The sequence below is a fragment of the Entelurus aequoreus genome, linkage group LG08, assembly GCF_033978785.1.
Source record: "Entelurus aequoreus isolate RoL-2023_Sb linkage group LG08, RoL_Eaeq_v1.1, whole genome shotgun sequence".
NCBI lineage: Eukaryota > Metazoa > Chordata > Actinopteri > Syngnathiformes > Syngnathidae > Entelurus > Entelurus aequoreus.
The window spans coordinates 35,295,864-35,308,833 of NC_084738.1; the positions used below are offsets into that span (position 1 = coordinate 35,295,864).

General features: G+C 36.7%; 1 protein-coding gene across 5 annotated transcripts in view; it reads left to right on the top strand.

Annotated features, from left to right (window-relative positions):
* The first annotated feature begins 1,508 nt into the window (after positions 1-1,508).
* exoc6 (exocyst complex component 6) overlaps positions 1,509-12,970 on the top strand; it is a 68,545-nt gene continuing 57,083 nt past the window's right edge. Inside the window, exon 1 of one of the 5 annotated variants that reach the window (XM_062056381.1) lies at positions 1,509-1,687. In XM_062056381.1, coding sequence (XP_061912365.1) covers positions 1,548-1,687 — 140 coding nt within the window. In that variant the 5' untranslated portion in view covers positions 1,509-1,547. Of the gene's footprint in view, positions 1,688-3,441; positions 3,746-12,970 lie in introns of those variants that run through there. The other 4 variants (XM_062056382.1, XM_062056383.1, XM_062056384.1 and 1 more) reach the window with 4 other exon arrangements.

Below are 12,970 nucleotides of genomic sequence, written 5' to 3' on the forward strand. Positions count from 1 at the left end.
GGTAATATGATTCTGGACAAAATGACAAAACACATAACTAGAAATGCACTCAAAGAAAGCAGACCCCCGCCAAGGCCCTAAGTTGTGATCAGTTGTTACTTATCCCATTTCTGACATTTCCTGACAGGTAGATGAAAATGTGCCCATAACTTTCTGAGCTTTCAATGCCAGAATGAAAGAAGCAAAGTGAAGCCTTCTGTCAGTCATCCACTGTCTTTGTCTCTGTGGGTGGAGGCGGGGCCACTGGCATACACACACACGCAGAAGCTCATAACAAAACATAACATAACATAACATAACATAATGTAGAAATGAGCCGTATCAGCCCCAAAACGTAAATGACCTGCTCCTCATGCCATTTTGGACATTTCCTGAAGGTTTTATGAAAGTTTGCCAATACGTTATATAGCTAAATAATAGACAGACAGTCAGACAAACCAATGGCAACAATTACGTAACCTCTTAACGTTCGGCCAGTTGTCATAAGTCTGTGGTCAATTGTTTGTATTCCTACCCAGAGTTAAAGAAGTGATACATAATACTAATTCATGTGCAAAATAAATTCACATTCATTAATACTCCAATGGACATTTTGTGGCCCGTGGTGTAAGTTACTGTCACAATTTGTGTAGTTAGACTGTTAAAATACGGCATTTATCCAATGTGAGTTTTGGCAGTAAAGGATTTTTATGGTCAGTTTAGGATTATTATTCGTGGGCCCCCTATTGAGGGCCACAGGCATTGACCTTTGTGCAGGGAGCATGGGTTGATCATACGAATGTGAGTGTGTTCAATTTACTTTAATAATTTACATTTAGGAAACATCTCATGGTTGCATTCGCACAATTCAACATGTACAAAAGAAGTAGGAAGAAGCAGAACTAACCCTACTATACTTTTCTTTATTTATTACTGATAATTCAGTCACTCTGCATCTTTTACATGTGACAATTACACTATCTATGCAAAGAAAACAAAGTATTGGCAAAATATAAATACTGATAGGCAAATAGGATGAAAAAAAAAAGGCACTGTATGGATTGTGCAGTGTTGAGGAAAGCATCGGAATATACGTTTTAAAAATAGGGATGGAAAAACATGAATAATAAGCAGATAAAGAGAGCAGTAACAAAAAGAGGCCAGGGTAAACAAGACTATGTTATTTGTTTTTTACAAATATGGCAGAATATTTATATTTTCACTGCGTTATTCCATTGTGCATAGAGTTCAAACTTGCATGTTTTTGATTAGTGGAAAGAAGTCCACAAATGTGAAGTACCCAATTCCAGAATAAAACATTCCTGACGTTATATAGGATCACTAAATGCTGACTGCGTGTGAAAGTGTGGCTGAAAACATACAGTATTGCAGTTTTGTCAGACTCAAAGTTCAAGTGAATCACAAGGTCTCTTTTTCCTGTTGCTGCATTTTCTGCTGACTGTAGCAGGTGACACACACTCAGAAAGCACACACACTTTGTGTTGCTGTCTAGGTTAAATGTATGCTGATTTTTTAGTCCCACACACTAAAAGAGCTTAAATCAAGACATGGCCAGTAAGAGGGTCCATGCTGCTTTGCCTGACCCCCCTTGTCAAAGACAAGATGACAATGAAGCGGAGGAGAAGGTCTTTGGGAATATTTTTGCAGAACTAGAATCTGTGACTCTTCCTCTAGGAACCACCTTAAGGTATGGAAATGCAATATGAGCACACAATTTGCAATTGTATGTTTTACTCAAAACTGAAACTAAAATGTGAACTATTTTCTATTTAATAAAAAAATGCAAAGAACAAAAAATATAATCCAATTAAAATGGGTTTATTTGTATTTGTATAGTAGAATATGAAGCAATAAATTATATATAAACTATGTATAGAATAATAATACATAGCTAGAAAGATACAGTATGTGATTGTGCTAAATGACTCATTGAATACATACAGTAGCCAACTGATATCCATCCATCTTCAACCGCTTATCCGGAATCGGGTCGCAGGGACAACAGCTCCAGCAGAGACCCCAACTGATATGTCGTATGTATTATACACAAAAAAGTATGCCATTTTTAGAAATACCACAAAAAAAAATAAACAAGCAAGTATGTATGTAGTACTCTGCTAATTCAAGTTCATTGTTTACAGCAGGGGTGTCCAAACTTTTCCCCCTAAGGGCCGCACACTTAAAATCAAAGCATGTGGACGCCACTTTGATACTTTTAATTTTCAAAACCAATACAAAATATAGATTTTTTTTTTCAACCTTCACGACTCCCCTAAAGTTTGGTTCTGGGGACCCGCAAGGGTCTCAGTCAATGAAATGTTAAAAGTCATACATTATAATATTATTATCTTTTAAAAAATAATTAAACTCTTAAATCTCTAGTTAAACTTCAGGGTCTATCTGTCAAAATAAAGTTAATATTATTATTATTATTATTACGTTTTATGCTCTTTTTGTCAAAACCCAGATTTTGATGGCAAAATCGCAAAATCTGCAATATTTTCTCTCAAATAATTTTCGAAGTACAATATTTGATGTGACGTAATTGAAATCTTAAATAATGAATTCATAATAGTAATTCATTATTATTTGTTGAACAATGATAGTTTAAAAACAATCCAATTGAAATTTTTAAGGATCCAAAAGTGCCCCGCCCCAAAAATGTTAAATATATATATATATATATTTATTTATTTAAAAAAAATTTTTTTAACCTTTAACGCTTATGTTTCTAAAACAACTTTAGATCTATCCATTGATTAAAAGTTTTTATTTTTTTCATGTGTTTGTTTTTTTTGCTATTTTTGTCAAAGAAAACTTTGTTCTTATTTGGAAAACAAAAAATATGCAATTATTTTCCAAAAACATATTTCAAAGTGGAATTTTTGATGTGAAGTAATTGAAGCCTTGAATAGGTCAATATTTCATAACAACATTGAGTTTAAATTATTTGAGCAATTACAGTGTTAAAAAAAACAGCCTGCCTAGCAGCTTTGTGTTATTAGAGTAAAAAATGTCAACTTTTTCTCGTTACATTTCACCTGTTTTGTTCTTTATTCCACTTGTTATAGTTTTTTTTGCTTTTTGAATATCCTTTTGAGAATGTGTGACTTTAAAAAAAAAAAGCTTCAGGCTGCAAATGGCCCCCAGGCCACACTTTGGACACCACTGGTTTACAGTGTATAAATAACATGGAGCAACACATCTAATAATGTACGAAAAAATAGGGGTTTTTTTGTAAACATGGTTGTGACTACAAACAAACTTAAAAATTATGATTCTAATAGAGGGAAAACTTCTATGACCAAATAAAAGTTATTACAATTTTATTTAGGATAAGACGCAGCTGGCATACACCTTGCACACGTCACTGGCAAGGCCTTATAAAGACTTCCGCAAAGCATACACACTCCTCGATTCCCAAATCCTAGATTTGGGATCCTTGACAACATGGAGGCGTGGGAGCGAGCCCTCGACATATGTATGAATAAGTAACGAGGAAGGTCGCAAATAAAGACGTGGGATTCAACCACAAAAAAGCTCGGTCCCTAAATGAATGGTTTATTCGTGGCTGCCTTGCGCCACCTACAGGCAAGGCCCTACACTTCCTTGTAAAGCCCTACAAGCACAATACACACAAAACAATCATGGCGGAAAATGCGACCATGGAGTCTATAACGGAGCACGAACGGATTTTACAGGAAATTGAGAGTACCGACACGGCTTGCGTCGGCCCCACGCTTCGGTAAGAACACATCACATCTGAGGAAGCCAATGCAGTTCGCAGTGCTTAGTGCGTTATGTGAGCTTTCATTCACTGGATATTTTGTTCGTGAGCTAGTTTCCCGTTAGCTGCCCTAGCAACCTGCCAGCTAGTACTAGCAGGTTTAGCCCGACCTCTACACGGTCTTGGAAATAAGCATCGTTGGCGTGTTAGTTAGCAGGGTTACATTGAACAATCGTTGACCTAATAGGTGCATATCTGAACAAAGTTGACCTATACGTACATTTGCTGAATCGGTGCATTCACAGTTGACCGGTGAACCGTCAAAATGTAAACATTTACATTTGTGGGTGTGGTCTTTACACCTTGTCATTCTGTTCTCAGCTAACGGTGCTAACAATAATCAGCACCCTGGTAATGTGGTGGTTTTTCTGCTTGCCATGCAACAGTGTGAATAGATGAGTAATATAATATAAATGTTGTTTGATGGTGCCAGTCTTCCACTGCCGTCTCAGTTGACGGCAGTGATTAGACAAGCTTACTCTACCCTCAGTTGACTACTTTCACTTCCCAGTCACATTGAAAAGCCCGCTGGCCCCAAAAAGTAAAAGTATAACGAAGGGGTTGGCCAGCTCAGTGGCCTTGTGGTTAGAGCAGGGGTGTCTAACTCATTTTAGATCGGGGGCCACATGGAGAAAAATCTACTCCCAAGTGGGCCAGACTGGTAAAATCACGGCAAGATAACTTAAAAATAAAGACTACTTCAGATTACCAAATATGTGTTTTATGTTGCACGATTGCACCAAGAAAAATTCCTAGTTTGTGAACCCGTTCTCAAACAATGGCAATAAAACTATTCTGATTCTGATTCTGATTCTGATTCTCATTCTGAGATTAGGGCTGCAACAACTAATCGATTAAAATCGATTATAAAAATAGTTGACGATTAATTTAGTCATTGATTCATTGGATCTATGCTATGCGCATGCGCAGAGGCTTTTTTTTTGTTTGTTTTTTTTTGTTATTTTTGTTATTATTTTTTTTTATATAAACTGCAACATTTACAAACAGCTGAGAAACAAAAATCAAAATAAGTATGGTGCCAGTATGCGTTTTTTTCCCCAATAAAATACTGGATAGGATAGAAATGTCGTTTGTCTCTTTTATCCGATTATTAATCGATTAATCGAAGTAATAATCGACAGATTAATCAATTATCAAATTAATTGTTAGTTGCAGCCATACTTCAGATTGTTTTCTTTGTTTAAAAATAGAACAAGCACATTCGGAAAATGTACAAATCATAATGTTTTTGTTTTTTTTACACTTACATGTTGCGGTTAGGGCAGCACGGTGGACCACGGGGTTAGTGCATGTGCCTCACAATACAAAGGTCCTGAGTTCAATCCCGGGCTCGGGATCTTTCTGTGTGGCGTTTGCATGTTCTCCCCGTGACTGCGTGGGTTTCCTCCGGGTACTCCGGCTTCTTCCCACCTCCAAAGACATGCACCTGGGGATAGGTTGATTGGCAACACTAAATGGCGCAGTTGGTAGAGTGGCCGTGCCAGCAACCTGAGGGTTCTTGGTTCAATCCCCACCTTCTACCAACCTCGTCACGTCTGTTGTGTCCTTGAGCAAGACACTTCACCCTTGCTCCTATTGGGTCGTGGTTAGGGCCTTGCATGGCAGCTCCCGCCATTAGTGTGTGAATGTGTTTGTGAATGGGTGAATGTGGAAATAGTGTCAAAGCGCTTTGAGTACCTTGAAGGTAGAAAAGCGCTATACAAGTATAACTCATTTACCATTTATAAATTGGCCCTAGTGTGTGAATGTGAGTGTGAATGTTGTCTATCTGTGTTGGCCCTGTGATGAGGTGGCGACTTGTCCAGGGTGTACCCCGCCTTCCGCCCGAATGCAGCTGAGATAGGCTCCAGCGCACCCCGCGACTTTAAAAGGGACAAGCGGTAGTAAATGGATGGATGAATGGATGTTGCGGTTAATAGTATTCTAACTTTATTTGTCGTTATTTACACTTTCTGAGTAAATTATGTGATAATGTTCATCGGTCAACTCATTGGTGTTAATTTTCAATCTATCAAGATAAAAAAAATAATATCAAAATCATATTACAGGATGTTATTTATGTAGTTGCTCATTTTCCTCTAACATCATGTGGTTTATTTGTTTTATACATATGTAGCATCATCTACAAAGATACAAAGAATTGCTATTGCGACATCTGTTGGACACATTTAGAACAGCTGTTTCATAAAAAAATTTCGAATTTTTTTTATACTTAGTAAACTCATCCCGCGGGCCGCATAAAACCTGGGCCGTACGTTTGACACCCCTGGGTTAGAGTGTCAGCCCTGAGACTGGGAGGTTGTGAGTTCAAACCCCGGCCGAGTCATACCAAAGACTACAAAAAATGGGAACCATTGCCTCCCTGCTTGGCACTCAGCATCAAGGGTTGGAATTGGGGGTTAAATCACCAAATGATTCCCGAGCGCGGCGCACGCTGCTGCCTCCTGCTCCCCTCACCTCCCAGGGGTTGAACATCGGGATGGGTCAAATGCAGAGGACAAATTTCACCACACCCAGTGTGTGTGTGACAATCGCTGGAACTTTATCTTTAACTTTATATTGCCAATTTATTGTCAATATTCATTCCGATGTTTTTCTTACTTAAACATGTGTTGGCATTTCAATTCAGAATTAAAATAAAACACAGGACAATGATTTCAGGCATGCACACTAAAAATCCACCAACTTATTTGTGAACAGTTTTAATAACTTATACAAAATAATATGAGATATAGTAACAAAATTATTATATTATTCCATTCGACTGAGATTAAATAAAGTCAAAGAAAATAAGATATTATTGGCTCTCCTTTGGGCCGGGCGATAATCGATATGGCTGAAAGATGTATCACAAGTTTTTATGTGGTCGATATCAATAATTATTGATATTTTTATGAATAATGGTAAATATGGACGAGGAGAAAATGAAAGGAAATGTCAACATGAGCATGGATAACACTCAATCTGTGTAAACAAAATTCTAAAATCACAATAAACGCTTAACAATGACCTCGTTAAATTTAGAAATGTAAATTTAGGTAAGAAATGCTCACGTAAGTGTAACAAATTAGTGCAAAGTGTGAAAATGTAAACATAGAGATACATAAGAACAACTATTTTTTGCAGGGTTTACTGCAAGGCAGTTACGACTGTGTAACATTTAATTTGGTGCGTTATTCTTATTTAAGGATGGAAATTATTTATGTTATGCAGTAATTATCTAAATATCATTGGACCAAGTTATTATCACATTTGTTATATTTTGTTATTTATTTTATTTACATAGTCCTACACTTTAGTTCCTACCTGCTGTTGTTTCTTTACATCCAAATAGTGAACGGACAAGGGTTGAAAAGAAAAGATGTGCGAAGGACTATGGTCTGTTTAAAAAAAGTCCAAAAAACTGCCATACAGTCGAGGTGACTTTTCCTGTTTCATTCACTTGGCTGCAGTTCACTTGCTACTGATGAGCCACAAGCGAGCAGAAATGGACAAAAGAAAGTCTACCTTATGGAAATTTCAGGTTCTAAGCCATGGCAAGTTGTTCTCCCGACAAAAATTGACTATTTTTCGCCATGAGAAGAGACAACATTCCTGCAGCAAACGCTTGCTGCGTGCATCGTTTTAGCGGTGGGTGGTGCTTCACTTCCGTGTGCAGATTACGGTTAAGGTGCAGTGAAAACATAACATTTAGATTGTTAGTGTGACTGCTTTAGTCAGTATGATGACATAAAAGCTCAACAGGAATAAAAGACGTCCGTCAGAATGTCGAAAGGAGACTTTGTTATTGCAGTCGATCCGACATTAAAAAAGGTCAAGACACTTTCTCAAAACATTGGCTTCAAAATAAAAGCGCTACACTATACATCAGGTTTAACTACATTTAGAGTTTCTCCTTAATGTACGGCTTCATATTAACCGTCACACCTAACAAAATAAAGTCATATAATGTATTATAGGGTCCAGAAGAAAACAAACAAAGTCTGACTTTCTTTTTAGCTTTTATTGCCAATTTTATGATAACAACGGGCCCAATTCCAGCAAGTATTTCCTCCTTGCACACACGTCTGCCTCTGTGCTTCAATCCTAGACACACAACACTTGTTTATTCTCCGCCGACATGGTGTGTTCACAGACCAGGGGAGAAATGACCGTCATAACACACTAACATACACATTAACACCAGCAGGTAGTTACGGTATGAATGGCTATATATAGTTTATTATTTGCGCAATACTGACGGCTTTTAATGAGAGAAAGGCTCCCAGCAACGCGAACCAAGTGTGCTTTTCGTCACAGACATGGCGCAATAATATCCAAACAGAGTCTGTAAACACGAGTACAGTCTCTAATAACACCAGAAATAGATGCTAGATTTGTTGCCAGTTTTTTTAAATTAACGAAAAAGTGACTAAAAAGATTGGGGACATCTCTCTAAAGCAAACAAACAAAACAATTCTCAACGAAGTACATTGTACAATAAGCAGCATTGTACAATAACCACGCCTCCACCGCCACATGTACTGTATTTTTGCAATTTAGGGGAAACCCTGACCTTAACAAAATAAAAGTGTCTTACATTGCAATCATGCTTTGTCAGAGATGTTTTGTAATGTTATTCTGTGACATTTGGCCATAAATAAATGCTAGTACATCAGTTTAGGAATATGAGGGCGGGTGGGGTGTGAGGGGACGATGGTTTTTTTCTGGCTGGCTGAAATATTTTGTAAATTCTTTTATAACTTGTTTTGGTCGAGTCTTCAATTACAGAATGATTAGAAGGCTCAATATAGCATTTTATTATTAATAGAGAAGGTTAAAACATTGTCATGCAGCAACATGAATACATTTAACTTGTACAACATGTAATGTACAGAATATCAGAAATATCACAGATTACAACTGGGAACCCCCACCTGAAAATTATCTGTCTAGGGTACACTTATCAATGATGAAAAATTATACCTATCTGCGATTAATTTTGAGTTAACTATGAACAAAATGTGATTATCGCGATTAAATATTTTAATCGTATGACAGCCCTAATAATGTGTGTGTATATGTATGTGTGTGTATATGTATATATATATATATATATATATATACATATATATAATTTTTTTTTTTATTGATATTGTTTTATCGGCCCAGCCCTAGCTCTCCTCTGACTTTTTGCCCCCTTACTCTTCCTGTGTCCAATGACTTTATGTATCCCTGCTTTTATTGACACAAAACCACATGAGGTTTGTGTTAGCATTAATGTGGCTGTGCATTTCCTTTGGTAACTGTAGTGGAGGATGATGGGAAAGTGAGTCCTAACAGTAATAACCAATCAATTTATCAAATTATGTTATGTGCTTTTTTTTAATGTTGTTGTGCGTGTGTGTGTATTACATTTATTGTCTGGTTTTAATAATGTGTGTTGTAGTGGTGTCACAGCAATACACCCATAGTGTTTCCCTGTAATATAAGGTGTTAAGCTAGTTTAATAGTTTCAGTATATAACACATTGTTTGGTTCTGAGTTCTTCCAGGTTGTCATATAATTTGAGAAGTGTTCACTAAAACCTTTCAAAATGTGCCACTGTTGCGTGTAATTTTACCGCCACTAGATGGAGCTGTAGTTTTAGATATCAAGTATATAGTAAATGAGCTGCATTTTCTCCTCATTTTCATCCTTTTTTTCAACTTCCTCTATACTTGAACTTAAGATTCCTGAATCTGCCTACATTTTCATTTTTCATATTAACCCACCCATATGTTGTTTCCTAGCATTTTTAAAAAGTGAAATATGTTATTATTAGAGATGTCCGATAATATTGGCCTGCCGATATTATCGGCCGATAAATGCTTAAAAATTTAATATTGGAAATTATCGGTATCGTTTTATTTTACTATCGGTATCGTTTTTTTTTTTTTTTTATTAAATCAACATAAAAAACACAAGATACACTTACAATTAGTGCACCAACCCAAAAAACCTCCCTCCCCCATTTACACTCATTCACACTCATTCACACAAAAGGGTTATTTATTTCTGTTATTAATATTCTGGTTCCTACATTATACATCAATATATATCAATACAGTCTGCAAGGGATACAGTCCCTAAGCACACATGATTGTGAGTGCTGCTGGTCCACTAATAGTACTAACCTTTAACAGTTAATTGTAATCATTTTCATTAATTACTAGTTTCTATGTAACTGTTTTTATATTGTTTTACTTTATTTTTTATTCAAGAAAATGTTTTTAATTTATTTATCTTATTTTATTTTATAATTTTTTTTTGAAAGGACCTTATCTTCAACATATGTGGTTGTCCAAATTAGGCATAATAATGTGTTAATTCCACGACTGTATTGATATCGGTATCGGTTGATATCGGTATCTGTAATTAAAGAGTTGGACAATATCGGAATATCGGATATCGGCAAAAAGCCATTATCGGACATCCCTAGTTATTGTACTATGGTATATGTATTAGGGCTGTAACATCATGAAGATTGTATATCACGGTTTTTGTGACCAACATTATCACGGTTATTTTTATTACCATGGTATTATTAAATGTGCTCAAAAAGTAAACACACTGAAATAATTTAACCACATTTTATTTGAATAATAAAACAAATAGACATCATAATTTCATTGCAGAAGAAACATTAAATATTGTTTTGACTTCTTAAGAGCCATATTATTTTAATTTGAATGTTTAAATATCTTTACCCTCTACTGTTTGTATAGGTTTGAGAATTTTTTTTTAATGGTAAAGGCAAAATGATTGTTGTCCGTCCGGTTTATGTGATGTCACACAGTCACACAGGTTCACTTCCTGTTGTAGACACCTCTGTGTCATATTGCTCTGAGTATAGTTAGATCCTTCTGTGCTAAGAGACAGCCTGTAGTACGTTCAATGTGTACATTGGAATTAGAAATGAATTTATATTAGTTTAGATCATGGCTAGTGACAGTGCCAGGGAGAAGCCGGAGCACGGAGTCTCTCATCCGTCGTTTGAGAACACTTTTCCTTTCTGTTAAAACAATATGTCAATCAGGAGTGTCCAAAATGTGACTTTGGGGCCATTTGCCCCTTTTTTATTGGCCTCTGGCACATTGTAGAAATAAAACAGTACAGTACAAATGGAAAAATAGAGCAAAAGGCATAATGCAACATAAAAAACTAAAATGTTGTACTAATGTACTAATTAATGACAACATTGTCCTTTTTTTTTGCTTGTATTTAAATGACGTCCTGTTTGGCTCACGTCTGACTCATTGAATATGGTGGTGGTCAAGCCAGCGTTGGTTCTCGATGGGTACTGGGCGCCATTTAGCCTTTCTCCATAAAAATGCCCCACGCTTGCGCTGTTTTCAGCTGTATAAACCGTTCAAATTGCGAAAAGGGTAATCGCTTCAAACAAAAACACTGGATGATGGTGTAATAATATCAATTAAATATTGAAATTATTTCCTACTATTGGCTGTGATTTAAATCTTTAGATTTTTGCCCTTAAAGCCCTTCTGTGTCTAGGGACTTATTTCCTGAGTTTGTAAACATAAAAAAGAAAACCAGACAAATATTGTTTTCGACTATATGATATTATACTTGATGTCATTACTGTCGATATTTGCATCGATTCGTCAACCTTTATTTACACTGGAGAGCTCGAGCTTGCGGTTTATCAGTTAGCTTATCTTTCTACGGTGTGTAGCATAGCATGTTTAGCTATTACTCGTCCTCCCGGCATGATACTTGTAAAAAACATACTTTATTTGTTTTCATGAAGGTGAGGATTGCTGACTTTGACATGGCTTTACAGTGTGGAGGGATGTTAACCTCTAGCTCGCGAGCGAGGACCCTGCCGTGCGTTGAGGAGGCGGTCGTTCGGTTGTTACTGTCATATTTGCAGGACACGTCTAGAATGTGTCGTCAACATGTATTATCATGACATAATGATTTGATAGTATTAAAAACTCCATTGTCGGCAAAATTCATATTGTTTATATCGTCTATGGCTCAACCATAACTGCATTTTATTAAATACATTTTTTTTAGAAAGGTGTTCTTTTTAAAACAGATATAAATTGCACTTTGAATGCAATCATTCCTGAATAACTAAATGAGGCAAAACTATATCTATAGTTTCAGCGAGTGGATAAATGCAGTGTTTTCCACTGAAAGGGCATTGGGCACCACATCTTTAGCTTTGTTAGAGCGGCCACTTTAGTGATTGCTCTTCATTGTGCTGCGCTCTTATTTTACTTGGTACCGTGAGTAAACGATTCCACCACACAGTAAGATGCTTTTTAGCAGGAGTTTGTTGTTGCAGTCTTGTTCACTTCAAAAAGAGTTGCATTTCCCCCACTGGGCTTTGTGCCTCTTTTTCTGATGCTGGAATAATTGTGTTGTAGGGTTGTTCGGTATACTGGTACAAATAAAGGACCGGGATACTATTTGATTTGAAAAGTACCGGTACCGTTCTTTCATCTAAGTGCCGCTGTGTGGCGGTGACTACAGAGCCGAGACGCATGATGTTGAGTGTGTCAAAACGTACACACAAAGTGCATACAAGCAAGCAATAACATCATGGTGGGGTAGAATGGCAAAAAACGACAATTCTACTGGTTAATAAAGAAGGTGTGTGAAGTGCAATATGGAGGTATTAGGGCTTCAAAACTAACAGTAAAGGTGGCGCTTTATACAAGGAAGCACCGCGCTCCAAGTGTTGCTTTAAAACACGCCTCGCCAAATGTGGCGATTAGTATTAGCACCTTTGCTTCAAACTTAGGTAAACATTTAGTAAACATTTAAATAATAAGCATTCAGATCTGCACAAGGAGTTTGAAGAGTGACAGGTAATAATGTTGTTACACCTTTACTGCTGTTCGGCTACGGTGCAGACTGTGGAGGAGCGCAGGGGAGACGTTCCCTTCAGGGTCAATGTTTTCGTCAGGTTGACACACTTTACTTTACCCGTCAATGGGTCTGCTAAGCTCCACTTTCAGGTCAGAATTCGAGGCTGTCAATTTTTTGACAATCTGAATAGAATACAACGAAATTGCAAGCAAACTAATTTAGTGCAAATTCATAATGACACATACAAAACATAAGAACATGGTACTCAGATAAATAGATAAATATACATAAAATACTTAAAAA